The sequence below is a fragment of the Myotis myotis genome, unplaced genomic scaffold, assembly GCF_014108235.1.
Source record: "Myotis myotis isolate mMyoMyo1 unplaced genomic scaffold, mMyoMyo1.p scaffold_m19_p_8, whole genome shotgun sequence".
Taxonomy (NCBI): domain Eukaryota; kingdom Metazoa; phylum Chordata; class Mammalia; order Chiroptera; family Vespertilionidae; genus Myotis; species Myotis myotis.
The window spans coordinates 48,659,265-48,678,118 of record NW_023416390.1 but is presented as its reverse complement, the minus strand read 5'-3'; the positions used below and the strand labels follow the sequence as shown (position 1 = coordinate 48,678,118).

Below are 18,854 nucleotides of genomic sequence, written 5' to 3'. Positions count from 1 at the left end.
ACACATGATTTGATTCAATTCAAATCTCACAGACCTCTTGCTTCTCAACTGGGCTCTTTGTACATTTTAAGTTTCCCCCTCCCCCCAGGACATCACTGAGCGCTCACTGCTGTGTCAAGCATTGTACTTTTTTTTTAATTCTTGTAACACCACCATGGAATACATACCATCACCCTTTATTTTATTTATCTCTTATATAACAAATTACCACAACATTTAGGGGCTTAAAACAACAATAGTCATTTATCATCTCTTATGATGTGTGTGAGTGTGTGTGTGTGTGTGTGTGTGTGTGTGAGAGAGAGAGAGAGAGAGAGCGAGAGAATGCACGTGCCAGTCAGAAGCCTAGCACTATTGTGACTTAGCCGGAAACCACATGGCTTCTGACACAATTTTTTGGTAGAGGCAGTTTCAAAGTTCAGCCCAGACTCAAGGGAAGGGAATACAGATCCCATCTCTCTAGTTTTTCTTTAACTAGAAAAGTAATTTCTACTTAGGCATCTGATAGTAATATTTATATTGTGTTCTGTAATATCAATAAAATCATCTAAGGGTTATCTGAACACTGATTATAAAAGCTGAAAGGCCATAAACAGTATTTACATTATTATATCTATGTGAGTATTGTTTGTTGCAGAGCCAAGTAGAGATCAATGATAACTTCTCTTTCTCTATGGGCTCAATGTTTTAACCTTATTGCTACTCAAACTAAATACTAAATCTCATTTATTATATTTCATCAATTGTTTAAAATCATGTAATGCTTAAATTTGCCTTATTTTGGGACAATTATTTTTCTTATATATTTTGTTTGATAGTTCTTGAAATAACTCATAGCCTTTCTCTATTTCTTTGGGTGAGAAAAATATAAGCCATCTATAATATCGTTTACCCTACTGTATGATCTTCTCTTGAAGATACACTTCTTAACAAGCACTGATTTCCTTTTCCAGTGTATTATTGGTATTTCTGTTATTTGGGTCTTGGATTATTATTAGCATTTCTTATGTCCCATGCCTTCCTACTTTTTCATTTTCATCCTTATTTTGCTGGAATTTATCCTCAAGAAATGGCCCCAGAAAAGGTTCATTGGAAGTAAAAAAAAAAGTACTTATACAAGTAGAATCATTGTTTTCTCCCCAAATCCCACAGATGACATGACTGACTAAATAGAGAATTCTTGATCAAAATTGAATTTCCCTCAGAAATTATAAAGGCTTTGCTTGATCTGCCTTCTAGCATTTATTTCAGTGATAAAAAGTCTTATGCCAGGCTGATTTTCCCCCCTGTGGTTGCAACCTTGTCTGTTTTCCTCTTTGGGTTCATTTCCCCCCAGGTATTAATAAAATGTCCTCATTATTTCTTAGGTATTGGTCTTTCTTATTTCAACCTGCTTATTATTCAATGAGTCCTTTCACTTACATACTTATATCTCTCTTTATTCCAGTTATTCTTGTTTTTATTTCTTTGTTAATTTCCTCTTCGCAGTTTCTATGATTTCTCTTTGTGGAATTCTGATTTGAAGATGTTTGCTATCCTGAATTGATTCTCTTACCTTTATTCTATTTTTGTTTGTTTGTGACTTTTTAAAATGGAGACATACTTTTAATTTTATATTCCCATCTCTATTCCCTTTGAGAGCATTTCTTTGATATAAGTGTCCAAAATATAAATATTTGTGTCATTATATTTTTTTTCTGAATTGAATTTCATAATTTTGAGCTCTGTTATTTTTTAAAAAAAATATATTTTATTGATTTTTTACAGAGAGGAAGGGAGAGGGATAGAGAGTTAGAAACATCGATGAGAGAGAAACATCGATCAGCTGCCTCCTGCACACCTCCTACTGGGGATGGGCCCGCAACCAAGGTACATGCCCTTGACTGGAATCAAACCTGGGACCCTTCAGTCCGCAGGCCGACGCTCTATCCACTGAGCCAAACCAGTCAGGGCTCTTTGTTATTTTTTAAAGTATAATTTTTATACCAACCATTCTTTTCTTATACATGTCATATGCTCTCAAATATCTCTGATAATAATAATTAAAGGGAATTTTGTTTTTGTTTTTTAAATTTCTTTTTGTTACTTGATATATCTGACCCCGTTGAGTTTAGTTTTCCAGTTTGTTTAATCCTTCATTTGGCTGGCTGTCCCCATTTTATGTTCTTTGGTAGGAGAGCTCACTTGGAGCTCAGTGTACTTCAGTATACGCAGACAGAGAGCCTCCCTTTACAAGGTCCCTCCCCTGCTTCACTCGCAACGCTGAAACGGAAAGGCTTTTATTATTGAGCGCAGACATCCACATAGATGGACTAGAAGTCCCCAGATATTTCCTTTATTTATTTTGAGAAGAACTGCCCATTTCCCCCCTTGGAGTATATACAGGGCATCCCAAAAAATGTATACACACTTTGAATAATTATAAAGGCAGTGTTTATTAAAATACATTTCATTTTCACAATGTAATATAATCTACAGACATAGTGTGTATGCATTTTTTTGGGACACCTTGAATATCCATAAATCCTTCCCTAAACTGAATGGAAAGGAAGTTACAAAGTGTTAAGATTGGAGGGAGGAGTAGGGTAAGTCTTCTTTAAAATAATCTTCAATTGATGTCTCTCCTTTTGTTCCACTTTTCAAAGTGGGTCTTCGTTAGACATGCTATCTCTGAGTCCAGGGCTCTCTGGGATCTAAGACTGGAGGGGAGATTAGTTTTCTTATCTGCTCACCTCCTCCAAGCAAGGATCTCGTCTGTTGATGAAGGAATGTGAACGTCACTTCATGAGAACAGAGTGTAGAGTGGAATATGGATTAGTGCAGCTATCTTTGGAGGGCTTTTGAAAAATACAATCTGCCACACAGCTGTATTTTATAGATGAAAAAACAAAGGCTTAAAGAGAGTAAGCAAATTGCTTGTGATCACACAACTAGGAAAAAGAAATGCAATATAGAAATCTGAGATAGAAATCTGATGGTTTCCAGTATCCAAAATCATTATGCTATTCTATCTCCCACCCTAAATCCTTTCCAGCTCTAAGTTAAAAATTTTTAAATATATATTTCAAATACATAAACATTTATTTAAAAAGTGTGCCACGTATTTCATAAATCTGGAGCAGGGGATGATAATATGAGGTCACAATAAATTTAAAGTCCAAGTTATAGAAGTCCAAGTTATCAAGCCTCTAATAATTCAAGTCCTTGGCTTCATTCTTTTATGAGGAATGTTACCCTTTCTTTTCCACTATTTCTACGGCTCCTAGAGATGTCCACCAGTAACCCATCTGCCTTCCAGGCCATTATCTAACAGTTCCTGTGGTTTTTTGTTTCCTTGCCCACCAAGACATCTGGATTTGTCCTATAGACAAGAAGAGCCATGCAGAGCCTTTTGTAGGGAGGAGTGGCCGAATTGTATGAGTGGTTCAGATAGCAGGTGGCTCCCACAGGAGCTCATCCTCTATGGATGAGTGAGTCTGCTGGGTCCACCTGGCATGCTGCCAAGCTGGCTGGAGCTGCCCAACAGGAAGGTCACGTGCATTGGGTAGAACACCATAGAAACCTTGTCTCTCATCGCCAGGGTTCAATTTTATTTCCTTGAGTTACATTTCCTTGAGTGGTTTTGTCTTACAAGGGATCTCATGCTACTGATATTTTCCAATGGTGCAAAAGAAAGTCTGGGTTTTGTGCTTAAATTCTCAGCCAGAGGCCAAATGTTGACCAGTGACAGTCATTGCCAGAGGGGGCAAAGGTTTGCTGGGGGAAAGAATGTCTGTGGGAGGAGAGCATATTCACCCCTGCCTGAAGGTGACCTAGGGAGTGGGGAAAAAAGGAGTGATGGGGGAAGTGTTGCTTCACCTTTCTCTGGACCTTTTCAATAGTATTTGTTCATCGTTTTATTTTTAGCCTTAAAGAACTGAACCCAATTCCTATTATTTGAAGCTCAGGATATAAAGTTTTACTAAATGATGGGTTATTCATTTTTGATACTGAGGAGAAAAGGTCTTCTTTGCTGAGAGCTATGAAGAGTTGAGTCCTGATTAATTAGCATTTCTGAGAAAGGTCTGGAGTCCAGAAAATCAGTGCCTGCAATGACCACATTATCTCTTTATCTTGGATAACCTCGGAAAGCTTCAGCAAAGGACTTTATCTGTGTTTTCTTCCAGGTCAGTACAGGTGAAACCGGATCTTGTGAGGAGATAAAGCAGGCTTTTTGCTTCAGTGAAATTTCTTTTCTCAAACTCTCGATAATTTACAAATGACCTAACTTCACATGAGCTTCGCTGTTTCCCGTTGAGTTGCCCTGGCGTGTAGCTTCCAAGTTAGACCATCAGCCTAAGGCAGTGCTTCTCAACCTTCTGGCCCTTTAAATACAGTTCCTCATGTTGTGGCCCAACCATAAAATTATTTTCGTTGCTACTTCATAACTGTAATGTTGCTACTGTTATGAATCGTCATGTAAATATCTGATATGCAGAATGGTCTTAGGCGACCCCTGTGAAAGGGTCGTTCCACCGCCAAAGGGGTTGCAACCCACAGGTTGAGAACCGCTGGCCTAAGGAGTGATTCATTGACTGGTGAAAGGGCGAGTCATCGCGGGGCCTACGTGGGCCGGCTGCCGGGCCCCATGAGGCACAGCCTGACCACGGCGGGAGCCCGGCGCAGGCCACCTGCCTGCCGCCCCCGGACCGGACCCACGAGGCAGCTGCGGCGGCGGGGTGGGGCGTGTGCCCTTGCCCGAGGAGATGGAGGAAGAGGCGATCGCCGGCACCCCCGGGGATGAGACAGAGGATGTGGACTTCCTGTCTGGGCTGGGACTGGTCGATCTGCTGGACCCCCGGCAACCGGACTGGCCCCTGGAGCCTGGGCTCAGCTCGCCCTTGGGGGGGCGAGGACTGCGCCCTCCATCTTGCCCTGGGTCCTCCATTTTTGGGCAGAGCCATGTGCTCGGTGGGGGCTTCTTCCCGGAGGCCCAGGCCTCTGCTGGCCATGCCCAGGATTTCTCTGGACTAACCAATGGTAATCAAGGGAAGTGCACGCCATCAATATGACCACATCCTGTGTAACAAGACCCGACTCACGCCTGGCCAATCTGGCCAATCGGCAGGGCCCACAGTCCCCTCCCCTGCCCTTACTATAAAACCCACAATCCCATCAGGCCTCTCTCTCTCGGCCACTTGGCTTGCCGTTGTGTCTGTGAGTGTGGTGGACGGGGAGCTCAAGCTAGCTTGAAATGAAGGACTCTTTGCTTTTGCATCGGACTCGCTGGCTCCCTGGTGGGCCCTTGGGAATCTTGAAATCTGGGCACAACAACTGGAAACTGAGTGAGGGCGGTATAGAAGCCACGGAAAACCACATCCGTGTGTTTACCGAAGTTAAGATGAATGGAGAACAGAATACACACATGCACTCCTATGCAAACTGTTCAACAAGTCAGCAGGATAAACCCCTTGGTTCTGTGGCCCAAGCAAAGTTAAAGGGAGAGGAGTAGCAGAAGGACAGATGTACACTAGAACATAGGCGGACACAGGGGCTAGGCTAGGGGGTGGGAGCCTGCTCAGGGCCTCAGGCCTAGACTTCCTAAATCCATAAAGTGCCACAAATGGAGATCTCTGACCTTATCAGATGTATGCCTGGGGTCAGACGTAGAGTTCTAGATTTTCACAGACAGATCCAGAGGGTGGAGATATTCCGTGTTGGCTGTCAGTGTATTGCAGGACTGTACCACCTATTATGCTCCATGAATTCATGGTTTTTAAAAACAGATTTTATAATTATCTTATGATGGCACAATTATATTGCATTGTGTTTATGTTAATAATGTTAATATGAAAAGTGTCTAAGATGACAATTTTGAAATTATGTAGAGCCATTTTAGTATTGTTATTTATATTGAGAGTTTCAAAGACTGAGCAGAGGCTTGACACCCCCCGCCTCCCGCCCCTGCCACCCCCATGGAAAAGCTAAGGACTTTCCCTACCTGTTTCCTCATTCCCAGCCACAGAAGAAAACACCTGCAGGGCTTGGTACACACAAATGTGGGTGTGTGTCAGCGCTCAGCCTGCCTGTTTTGGGTCTCATTGTTAGCACTGCGCTGCCCTTTTCCCTGAAGCACTTTGCAGCCTTTCCTTGTTTCCACAGCATTGAAGGGTTGATCTATGAGCACCTGTTAAATGTGCCAAAAATGAGCATGTATGTGGTGTAGACAGCACAGGCGAGGACTGAACTGAGAACATCCCAGCCCAGGAGAGTAACACCACAGGTTCCCTAGTGCTCAACTTGGGCTCCCTTTTGTCTGATTCTCATCACTCACATGAGCAGTCAATGCCATGTGCAAGGGCCTCTGGACCCCCCACCATTAAATGAACTCTGGGTGCTTACACAGAACACCCAGCTCCTTTCCTAGCACCGGCTCTAGAATAAACCTTTCTTTGATTGTTAGAAGTAAGTTTGACATTTGTAAAGCAATCTGCACTTTACTCCTTCAACAATGATTTACTGAACAGCCACCATGTGCCAAGAGCCGCTCACGGCAGGGACTAGAGCAGCGGCTAAGACGGCCAGGGCTCTGCTCTCCCAGAGCCCACACGCTCGCGATGGAAGACAGTAACAAAGTAGGAAATAAATAAACCTGCAAGAAGACTGCAGAATGCCCTGAGCGATGCGGTAGAGTGACAGCAGGCAGCAACTCAGAGTTGGCTGCCAGAGAAAGTGACATTTGAGTTCAAGATATGTACCTACGTTTAGAGCTTTATGTTGTGTTTCATACTATTCTGAGCTATTTGATTCAAGAAGAATTCCAAGATCCTGGACAGCAGTCCAGTCTATTGCTTAAGATAAACAGTCTTATATGGTTATTATCTCCTAGTTCAATCACTATCCCCCGAGGACATTTGATCATTACTTTTCTGGAAAGAGCAGGCTGCTGGTGGGGAAAGTGTCTGAGCTCAAGACTGCTTCTGGTGTCCAGATTTCAGCTAGAATCGCCTGGTGTTTATTCCAACCCTTTCTCCCCCTTCATTTTTTTTTTTTTTTTTACTCTAATAACTTTTTTCTGGAAGGTTCTTTGAATGTGAGGGATGATGACATCAATGACACTGATTTTGCAAACCACCAGTGGAAATTTGTCCCGGTATTTTATTGTGACATCTGGAGTCCTCTCTCTTTGCCCACTGTGGTAGCTAGTGAGTAGGAGAATTACTTTTAAAGTGAAAGTTGACTCTATCAGTGAGTGGCCCGCTGCTATTTAAAGATGCGAGGATTTTCTGAGCTTTCCATAAGGGAGTAATTAAATCACTGCAGGTAACAAAGAATTAATTTTGAGGGATATTAAGCACCCTTAATTAGCACATTTGAGTTTCCTTTCTCCATAGGGAAAATATTCTCATGGCAACTTGCCACGTCAAAGCTTCTAAAACTTCTCCCTAAACTTAGCTGCATTTCCTTTTACAATGTAAATGAGGACTGCAAAAATCTTTTTAGTCAAATCATTTGTAAGCATTTAGGAAGCCCCAGGGGCCCTGGGTTTTGTTAATAATTCTGTGGCAACCACAGGGGAGACCTTCCAAAAAATATATAGCCAATAAATTCACAGTACCTACATCTTCCAATAACATACATCTGTGCAGATTCTTGAAAGTTTGTTTTCTTCTAAATCCTGATTATGTTGTATTTTAATTGCATTTTAAAGTTAATTTAGAGATAATAAAAGTGCGAGACAAATAGAAACATCTCAGCCTAGACACATCCATCACGTGGAGCTGACTGCTTACATCACAAGCAATTCAGCGGTAGAAGGGATGACTGTTTATTGGTCTCAAATGCAATCAAATGAGATCAATTAATTCCTTGGAATATTTACGATACGATTCTCCTATCTAGGCACCTATGCTGCATTGCATTTAATTTAACAATGAAAGACGGCTGATCATATGGTTATTATGTAGATTTGCATATTTTTTTAATTTTAGGAGAAAGACTTTTAAAATTATGTGTACTTTCCAACTATAAGCATGTAGAATTTAATTGATGTTAATGATGGCTCGGTAATGATTATTTTAGACTTGGACATGAACATCTACCTTAGATGCACTTCTGAAGGCAAAACTAAATGATGAACGATTGCAAGGGGATGTTACCTTTGAAATTCTACCCTCCTTCTTGAATCTATATCATAAAAGGCCTGTGGTCGGGATGCTGTCACAGCACCACGACCAACTACCAGACCCACCAGGAGGTGCATTGATGGGTCCCGCAGGGCTGCGGTGGGCGGGACTTCTGGGTCCATGCAGCCACGGTGGGCGGGACTTCTGGAGTGTCACAGGGCGCCTGCAGTGTCTGAGGAGCAAAGCGGGCCGCTGGCAGCATCCGCCGAGCTGATGGCAGGTTAGGTCTAGGGGACCCTACACACACATGATTTACTTGTGCGCTGGGCCTCTAGTATGGCAATAAACATAAACTCTATCAATTAATGAGGGAAAGAAAAAACATAATCATTTGAGGTAATATTGATTCTCAAATAGAATATAATAGAGTTATTTTTAATGTCTAATTTTCCACTATTAAAAGCAGCACAGAAAATGTTCAAAGTGCCAGGGAGGAAGCTGGTAACTAACAGGCACTGCCAACATAACATGTGGCCTACATCCTTCGATTCTGTTTTGTGATAGGACCCTGCAGGCAGCTAGCAATATATTCCAATATGTCGCTTTGATCATTTCAGTATATGTTATAGAGTGAAGCAAGAAGTGATTGATTTCTTTGGATTTCAAATTTCTCTTTCTAACCTTTGAACATGCTTCTTTCTGACAATAACCTCCCGCTTTTCCTGCTTCATTTTTTCTCTTTCTTCCTTTTCTCCTCTACCCTCTAGGAGAGTAGAAATTTAGGCGTGAAGCTATCCCTGCCCTTCTGTCCATAGTGTGTTGCGTTAACTCTGAAGTACTAAGGGTAACTTAGAGGACATCAACTTCCAAGTCAGTTGCAGACAGGAATACCTTTTCCGACATTCTTACCAGGCAGGCCTCTGCCTGAACACTTCCCATGACAGGCAGTTCACTGAATTAATTGATCTGCTGATTCCTTATTGGTCAGCTTTACACTTGACTCAAATTCCAGTTTCTTGACCACCTGAGATTTAAAGTCCATTTCCATATTTTCTCAAATCTGCTTCAGCATCCATATTCCAGCTTTCTTATTTGTATACTAGAGGTCCAGTGCACAAAATTCATGCACTCGGAGTGGGGGAGGGGATCCCTCAGCCTGGCCTGCGCCCTCTCGCAGTCTGGGAGCCCTCGGGAGATGTCTGATTGACAGCTTAGGCCTGCTCCCGAGCGGGCCTAAGCCATCAGTTGGATATCCTTAGTGCTGCTGTGGAGGCGGGAGAGGCTCCCACCACCACCGCTGCTCTCATCAGCCATGAGCCCGGCTTCTGGCTGAGTGGTGCTCCCCTGTGGGAGTACACTGACCACCAGGGGGCAGCTCCTGCATTGAGCGTCTGCCCCCTAGTGGTCAGTGCATGTCATAGTGACTGGTTCCACTGTTCAGTTGATTTGCATATTAGCCTTTTATTATATAGGAAGCTGTTTGTATCAAGACCTAGTCTCTTTATGAGTTTCCACAATATGTCATTGGTTTTATTTAATTATTTAATCTTCATCCTAGGATACGCTTTAGAAAGAGGAAGGGAGGGAGGGAAGGAGTGAAGAGAGGGACAGCTAGAGATAGAGATAGAGAGGTAGAGAGGTAGAGAGAGAGAGAGAGAGAGAGAGAGAGAGAGAGAGAGAGAAACATCGACTAGTTGCCTCTTGTATGCTCCCTGACCAGGGATGGAACCCACAAACTAGGTATATGCTCTGGCTGTGAATCGAACCTGTAACCTTTGGTGCATGGGGTGATACTCCAACCAACTGGACAGCTGGTTAGGGCTGTCACTGGTTTTAAGCAGTTTGTGACTAATATGTTTATGGCAGCTGAGCAGCAAAATCATGAGAAATCACACAGCACGGTGCACGAGCTTCTGACATCTTCATCCATTCCTCTCTCCACCTTCCTCATATCATCCTCACTTTCTCTGCTGAGTGAAAGCTAATTCTACTAATCCCAGGATTAAAGGCCTACTCATTATCAGCTGTGAAAGGTTCAACTTGCCTAAAAGGTAAATTATCTCAATAGTCAGAATCTTCCTTCCCTAAAACAATGAAATTTTATATACCTTGTTATAACAGATCACAATATTAACTGCCTCCATTTAAGCGTTATTGGTCAAATGTTTAAATGTGATTGGTCAAATACACAGTGCTGTGTTTTGTTCAAGGTGGTGTGACTGGGCATGAATATTGTCTTTGAGTGCTAAGTTCACCTGGTCAACATAAAAATATTATCCCTATTTTACAATGTAAAGCCTACGGAGAATTTGCTAGGCCTCTCAGATAATGTCATCATTAATAGTCACAGGTGGGCCCAAATGAAACAGACCATTTCGTTAAGTAGTGAGCTACTTGTCATCAGAGATGTTTAATAATAGTTTCAGTGGGCACAGAGAATGAATTGTACTCATTGGTATATGAGGTCACTTCCAGCCCTGATATTGTTTCTATATAAAATCAATAATTTCAAGAAATACTTTAGGTTACTCACTCCTCCCACAAAATTAGCCAGAGGATTAGTTGAGTTCTCTGTTTCTTTTTGGTTATAAAAACCTTTAAATAGTGCAAAGTAGAACTCAGGCTTTCTGACTAATAATTCTGATGCCCTGCCCCCTAATGCTATTCATCTATATGTACACATTTAAAAGTCAATCATGGTTGACCATATCCATTGAACATATCTATGAATTTTTAGATGTGTAACTAAGGTGAATGTAATCCCTAACTGGACAGTCCGCAGTTAGATAACCTGGTTGCTTCTCACTTTTCTTTGTTAGTTTCGCAACACAGTTGGATGCTGAAAATTTTAGTGGGATGCTGACATAACACTAGTATGTTAAAGGAAATTGCAAGGGGGAAATTAACATTTAACTAGATTTTGATTATTTGAAAGAAGACAGAAACTCCAGCCAGTAATTTGGTTTAGCTGGGAATACAAGAGTAATTGATGGTTGCCAGTACTAGAAAAGATTTTTCAGAGAGAGGAACTGTGAAGGTAGAGGAGGGAAGAGAAAGATCTTTAGACTTCTAATACCTGGCATAGTTGCAAGAAAGACTCTGAGCATGAGAGTGAGCAGTCCTGATGGAGGACTTCCAGCAAATAATGTATATTCAATTCCTGTCCAGATTACACACTTGACTTAGCTTAACTTCAATGCCGTAAGTTAAACACTCATATCCTTTTCTTGTGATGGCAGGAGATGCTGAGTTTTCTGCGGTGCTATGAGTGGTTTCCATACTGTGCTAATAAAACTTGCCTAATTCTTGCTCTACTCCCGTCCTACATCCTGTATCAATGAAAAGCCGAGACCACCTGGACATCGAAAAACAAGAGAATATTTAAGATAGTTTTGCCAACCACAGTAAGACAGTTCATAAGAAATGACTGCAGCCCTAACCGGTTTGGCTCAGTGGATAGAGCGTCGGCCTGCGGACTCAAGGGTCCCAGGTTCGATTTCAGTCAAGGGCATGTACCTTGGTTGTGGGCACATCCCCAGTTAGGGGGTGTGCAGGAGGCAGCTGATCGATGTTTCTCTCTCATCGATGTTTCTAACTCTCTATCCCTCTCCCTTCCTCTCTGTAAAAAACTAATAAAATATGTTTAAAAAAAGAGAAAGAAATGACTGCAGAAATAACGTTGGCAATATTTCCCTATTATTCCCAGTGAAAACCAGGTTCCTTTAAAATCAAGGAATTGAGTGTTTGAATTCAATGCTCACTTGAATATACAAATAAATGTAGTTACTGTTTGAAACACAGTAACTACATTTATTTGTATATTTTTAAAAACCTAGAATAATTGAGCATGTATTGTGTACCAGACATTGTGCTATAGAATCACTTATATGCTATTATCATAAATAAAATACTATTCTCACTAAAATAAGTAGGAGTATTCCTTTGCTTCATAGTAAAAGCCCTTTGTAATCTGGCTTCTCATTTACCATTTGTTTACTGCCCCTCAATTTTTCCTTTGCTCATGCCTTTTCAAAATGTACTCATTCTTCAAGGTCTGGTTTCATTTCTGCTTGTTCCTCTTCAACACAGAATGTCTCCTCCTCCTTTGAGCAGGAAACCCTTGTTATCTGTAATAGTCGGGCACTCATCATATATTGTCCAGTGCCGTCTTGGCTGGTGCTGGTGTATTGATATCTGGCTTTTCCCATGAGCACATCCTACTCCCCAAATAGATTTTGTGTTCTTTCTATAAACAAGCACAATATGTTTGGGTTATGCAATTCATAGTGGAAGTTCAACTAAATGTCTGGCTGTTCTCTTGCATCTGAAAAGTAGACTCAAATATATGTAGAAGGACTAAGAACTGGGTATGCACCTTAAGAATAAGAAGTGCCCTAGCCGGGTTGGCTCAGTGGATAGAGTGTCAGCCTGCGGACTGAAGGGTCCCGGGTTCGATACTGGCCAAGGGCACATGCCTGGGTTGTGGGCTCGATCCCCGGTAGGGGGTGTGCAGGAGGCAGCCAATCAGTAACTTTTATCATTGATGTTTCTATCTCTCCCTCTCCCTTCCTCTCTGAAATCAATAAAAATATATTAAACAACAACAAAAAAGAATGAGAAGTAATGCTCAGCTTTGTTGCCAGGAAAAAAGAGGGTGTATTCTCGTATAATGTTTTATATGCAGGACCCAAAACATGCTTTCTTCTTATGCAGTGTAGGCAGTATCACCCCGCACGCCCAACAAAACCCTTTTTTCACCTTTTTACTCTCCTTATATCTTCTATTCATAGGCCAGTTATTGGCTTCTTATGGAGCTACAAACACATCTGATGAATAAGTTGTAGTTTGGTCTCCCGGGTCAACAACTAGAAGTCTTTTCTGCGCAGGTATAAAGTGGTCTCCTAGGGAAGTGTGCTGTGCTCTGTCTTTCTTGTGAGTAACCCTCCCTGGGTCCTGATCTGAGGTCTTAAAGATGTGGACTCTAAGAGTAATGTCTTGTTTATATTGGGACTCCTTTGGGTTGAAATAACAGAAACCCAATTTAAAAAGGGGAATTTTTGTGTGAGGATACAGGACTGTTTCATGGATGAGAAAGCAGTTGGCTCCCAGGTACCATGTGGAAATGTATCTCTTACCTTTACTTGATTCTACAGGTCTGCTTTATTCTTCTCCCTTGTTGCACATTAGCTTCTGCCTTTCCTACCGACATGATGAAATTTGGGGCTAACAGTTTCTGAGTTTGAAATCCTAGAGTCCAAGTGTACAGAGAAAGATTGCCTTGACCCATGCCCCAATCAATACCTACAGACAAACTTCAATTGCTCTCTCGGACCAAGGGCCCACCCTGTAGCCAATAAAATGTGGTCAGACATGGAATATCTTATTCCATTGTATTTATGGGGCAATCATTTGGATGGAGGGTGGTAGGAAAGGGCTGTTGCCTGGAGAAGATATGCTGGACAGATCAAAGAGTAGAAGTTTGCTACAATGTACATGTGTATAGAGGTGAAGAGTTTACAACCCCTTCCCATATCTGCTATCTCAGTGAGAGCCTCATGATGTTGAGAAACATAGGCAAGACAGGAACTATTGGTGCACAACTTACATCGAAGGTCATAAAAACGCTCTTAGAAATTAAGTGACTTGTGCAAATCCCACAGAAGGGTAGAAAATTATCATTCCACTCTCCAACAAAACCCATCTCTCAAAATGTTCCTGAAATCCCACCACCTTCTCAGAGTCGATGAACAGGTAAGGAATACTATTTTAACTTGTCTTCTCTAGAAAAAAAAATTAGCAATTCCAGGGAAGTGTAATTTCAGAGAAGCAGGGATGAGGGAAAAGGAGAGTGAGGCAGAGAAAGAGAGAGAGGGAATATAAGGGGAGTGAGTTACTGGGGCCACAATTTTGGAATAAGCTGATTGATTTTTATCATATGATTTTTTCAGAGAGGCTGTTTGAAGCCCCTGTGTGTGGCCCAATGGGCAGGGGAGGGAAAGGGATAAACATTTACCCACTGGCTTCCATTGCCCTTGACCAAAGATCAGCCCCCAGGGCATTAACTCACCAACACTTCCTGTTGCACGTGCTTGGAAGACACAGCAGGACCTGCGGGACAGCAGAGAGGTCCTAGGGTAGAAGGCAAGATATTGTCAGGTCATACATGAGAGTGACATGAGGGAGCGGGAGGTAGCCATGGAGAGAGTCTGGCTGGCCCAGAAGGCCAGGCTCTATCATGACATGACCTCCTGCCACAAAGGTGGCAAGAGACCTCAACAAACCTCCTTTCCATGGCTATAAGACTGTAGTTGATGCCAAGGCAATTTCCTGGAGGGTCATCAGTAATACTGAACAGCTGGCTGCATGGTCTAAAGTGGGGGTGGTGACACTTCTCCTATTCCACCTCAGAATTGGCCCATTCCTTCTTTATGCCCACACTATTCTTCACACAAGTATATACGCATTTAACACAATTACTTAGTCAGATTTTTTTCCTCTCCTAGAGAAGATTTCTGTGAGGTTGGAGTAATGGTGATTCAGTGAGTCAATAGTTTATTGAGATACATCTACACAATGGAATATTATGCTGCTGTAAAAAAGAAGGAACATTTACCATTATGCTAAGCAAAATAAGCCAGTCGGAGAAAGATAAATATCACATGATCTCATTCATTTGTGGAAAATAATGAACAATATAAACTGATGAACAAAAATAGACCCAGAGACATAGAAGCAACAAACAGACTGTCCAACCTCAGAGGGAAGGCAGGGGAGGGTTGGGGTAAGAGAGCGACCAAAGAACTTGTATGCATGCATATAAGCATAACCCATGGACACAGACAGTAGGGGGGTGAGGGCATGTGCTGGGGGGTGGGAACGGCCGGGGAGAAGAATGGGGATAAAAGGAGACATATGTAATACTTTAAACAATAAAGAATTAAAAAAAAACATTCAAAATAATTCATACAACAGAGAAAATAAATAAAAAGCATTTTATCATGAAAAAAAAGTTTATTGAGTACCTACTATGGGCTGGGCACAATTTTAAGTGCTAAGAACAGAGTAGTGACAGATATAAATCTTTAACTTTTTGAAGCTGACATTTTAGTTTGTGTGTGGAGAGACCAATAAAGAAATAAGTAAAAAATATATTGTGTGAGATGGTGATACATGCTTTGAAGGAAAACAAAGCAGGAGAGTTAGATGGGAAGAGTGGGGTGGGGAGTGAAGGTTGTAGATTAACTAGGGTGGCTAGGGAAGGTTTCACTGAGTGAGTGACATTCTAGAAAGAGCAGACATGGACTGTTAGGGGAAAAAAGTTACAGGGATAGAGGAAAACAAGTTCAAAGGCCCTAAGGCATGCTGGGTGTTTTGCAGGAAGGACAAGGAAGCCAATGTGACCAAAGAAGAATAAGAGAGTAGATGTGGTCAGAGAATTAATATGAAGTCAAATATCTTAGAAGATGAAAATGACTTTGGCTTCCACTAGGGGATGGATGGTGAGGCGAGTAGGACTTTAAAGCACAGCACAAATCTGACTTACATTAGGACTGGGTGGAGGTGGGCAAAGTGGGGGAGGATGGGGACACCTGTAATAGTGTCAACAATAAAAATGAGCCCTAGCTGGCCTGGCTCAGTGGATAGGGCATTAGACTTTGGACTGGAAGGTCCTGGGTTCGATTCCAGTCAGGGGCACATGCTCAGGTTGTGAGCTCGGATCCCCAGTGGGGGGGCGTGCAGGAGGCAGCTGATCAATGATTCTCCCTCATCATTGATGTTTCTATCTCTCTCTCCCTCTTCCTTCCTCTCTAAAATCAATAAAAATATATTTTAAAAAATGAATTAAAAGTAACGAAGTGTTTGTTGTTTTTTGACCAAGGTGGTAGCAGAAGAGGTGGTGAGAGGCAGTGTGATTCTGGTTTAAAGATGGAGCAGATAGGATTTGTGATGGATTAGAAAGGAGATTTGAGAAAGTAAAGCAAAGAAGATTACTCCAAGTGTTTGGCCTGAGCCAAGACAACAGAAGGGAAAATTTTAGGGGGAAGATTAGTAGTTTAGACAGGAAATGGCTCTTAGACATCAACATGGCATTGTTAAATCATCAGTGGATTTTGAAGTGTGAAGTTCAAGGAAAAGTTTGTGGCTAGAGATATATATTTGGGAGCCATCCGTATGAACTTGAAAGCCATGGTACTGAATTAGATCACAAAGTGAATGAATGTAGACAAAAAGTGAAGAGGACAAAAGACTGACTCCTAAGCCACTCCAACTCTAACGGGTCAGAAAGGCCAGGAGTAGCCAGCAAGGAGACTTGGTAAAAAGTGGCCATGAGGTAGGAGAAAAACAGAAACGTGTTTTCCGGAAGCCAAGATGAGAAAGTGTTTCAAGAGTTGGGGACTGAAGAACTCGGCCAAATGCTACTGGTATAGATGCTGAGAACTGACCCTGGGGTGTAGCAGCATGGGCATCACTGGTGGCTTTGAGCAATTCTGTGTAATAAAGAGGAAAAATGCCCCAAAGGAAATTCAAATGAGAATGGAGGGAAGAGAAATTGAAAGCAATAAGTGTAAGTAATTCTCTAGAGCGTCACTTTAAAGGGAAGGCAAGGAAGGAGGGTGGTTGCTGGAGAGAAGGAGTAAAGAAGTGTGAATGGAGGGCCTGTTTATATGCCTCTTGGAAAGGTCCGGAGGAACTTACTGGCAGAACCAGGCAGAAAAATGAGTGACTGTGAGAAAAAGGAACAAAATATCTGCATGGGCCACTGAACGAATCCACACATAGTTCCTGAATCGATGAGGAAATATATTGTGGGAGAGAGGGAGCCTGGGTCAGGCTTAATGCCTTAAAGGTTTCGGATATGAAAGGCATTCATAAGGAGCCTGCCAAATAGCAAAGTTCTCTCCTAATCTGTGAAGCTAAAATGTGGTCTGATGGCATTTTCTGAGAGGTTCCTTTAGAGGGGCAGTTTATGGAACCTGCAGTTACTGTCATCACCTTCATCATCAAATAGCAATTAAGTGCCTAATTTCTCCTACCTCCTCCTAAATTACAGTAGGAGGGCCTTGTTCCCTGGGGGAACTGGTTGTGGTAACCAGCAGTACTTTCAGGAGGCCAGAAGGTCAGAGATGGGGGGGTGGGGGGAGAGGGAGGGGAAGGAAGGGAAGATGGGCATGGGGTAGATGGAGATGCCAAACCATTCTTGCCACCAGTTCCTGATTTTCACCCGGCCTCTCCAAGAGCCCTAGTGGATAACTCCTTCCCGGTTACTTCTTCCTCCGTAGCTCTTTGAGGCCCCTACTTCTCCTTTTGCCATTTTCTCCCAGTCCGGTGGTGGTTCTGAAGATAGCCCGACCTCTACTTGCCTCTTCACTGCCTGCGGGCGCACGGGAGGCGGATCGAGACCCTTGAAACTCCAGTGGGCCAGGGGCCGGCGTTCTGAGCATGTGCGAGCAAGACTCGGGACTGGGGCGAAGGAGGGAGGCCGGCCCCGAGTCGCTGTCCTAAACGCAGAGCAAGGCTAGGGCGAGCGCAGGGCCGGGCGGCACTCCCCGGAGCGGAGCCCGGGCGCCCGGGGCGCAGCGTCTGCGCCCTGTCCTCCGGGCGTGGGCGGCCGGCCGCGTGTGCCTCGCTGTTTGACGCGAGGGCCAACCAATCAGGGCGGCGGCCCGGGCTGCCATGTGACAGCGAGGCGGCTCCTTTCCCCAGGTCGGCCAGAGGGAGGAGAGAATCGGCGTTCGCCGCGAGCCTTCGAGAGCAGCGGTCGCGGAGGAGGCGGCGGCGGCACCGGCTCGGACCTGCAGCGCGCGCATCCCCGGGCGCCCTGCACCGCTGCGAGCTCCGCGGGCCGCGGGAGCCGGGACAGGAGCGGACAAAGCAAGATGGCAGGGATCTTAGCCTGGTTCTGGAACGAGAGGTTTTGGCTTCCGCACAATGTCACCTGGGCGGACTTGAAGAACACGGAGGAAGCCAACTTCCCGCAGGCTGAGGACCTCTATCTCGCCTTCCCCCTGGCCTTCTGCATCTTCATGGTGCGGCTCCTCTTCGAGAGGTAAGAAGGGCTGGAGCGCCCCTCCCCTCCCCCTAACACACACGCGCGCACACACACACTCGCACACCCTCGCGCGCACACGCACCCCGGCGTGCTCTGTGGCTCCTGCCCCCGCGCCCCCCGCGCTCGTGCCTCCCCACCTTTGTGTTCAAGAAGGGGTTGCTGATCCCTCGGTCCGGCTGCCGTTCAGGGATCCGGAGGGGGTCCCTGGCTTGCCTCCGGGTTCCTCCGGGCGCCGGAGAGGGCCGCGAGCTGTGGGGTCGCTCCCCGCACTCCTCCTTGGCCGATCTCTGGCAGCGAGGACAGGCCAACAAAGGTGAGCGGCGGCCGGCCGTGGGACGCGCCGCACTCCGCGGGGCTTTCCCTCTCCACCCCGCGAGCGCGCCACGCTGCCCCGCAGGGCTTGCCCGCCCAGGCTCGCCGCCACCCACCTGACAGCCGGGAACGTTCCGGACACGCAGCCGGGAGGGCGGAGGAACCGCACAGACTTCCAATGGGTTCACCCCAATCGGCACACGGATTTGCCGGGGACTCCTCGGCTTCTGGCCACTATTTGATTTCCACCGGTGATACTGAGTATCAGGCCCACAGTCCTGGGAAATAGGCGACAATAGTTTGTAGGTTTCCAGCACTCCAGGCCATTAGCTGTTTCTGTACAAGAGGATAGGACAGGATGGGCGCACAACCTGCAATGGGTGACA

The 18,854-nt window shown here is 44.2% G+C and overlaps 1 protein-coding gene and 1 long non-coding RNA gene across 5 annotated transcripts in view; one reads left to right on the top strand and one right to left on the bottom strand.

Moving 5' to 3' along the window:
- The window catches only part of LOC118661339, a 65,189-nt gene extending 46,357 nt beyond the window's left edge, over positions 1-18,832 (bottom strand). For both annotated transcript variants that reach the window (XR_004969292.1, XR_004969293.1), the window contains exons 1-2: positions 18,294-18,832; positions 14,173-14,234 (exon numbers count right to left, since the gene is read on the bottom strand). This is a non-coding gene — a long non-coding RNA (uncharacterized LOC118661339). The remainder of the gene's footprint in view (positions 1-14,172; positions 14,235-18,293) is intronic.
- Positions 17,805-18,854, top strand: part of CERS6 (ceramide synthase 6) — a 262,156-nt gene continuing 261,106 nt past the window's right edge. The window contains exon 1 of one of the 3 annotated variants that reach the window (XM_036319309.1): positions 17,805-18,153. In XM_036319309.1, the coding sequence (XP_036175202.1) occupies positions 17,984-18,153 (170 nt within the window). In that variant the 5' untranslated portion in view covers positions 17,805-17,983. The remainder of the gene's footprint in view (positions 18,154-18,854) is intronic. The other 2 variants (XM_036319307.1, XM_036319308.1) reach the window with 2 other exon arrangements.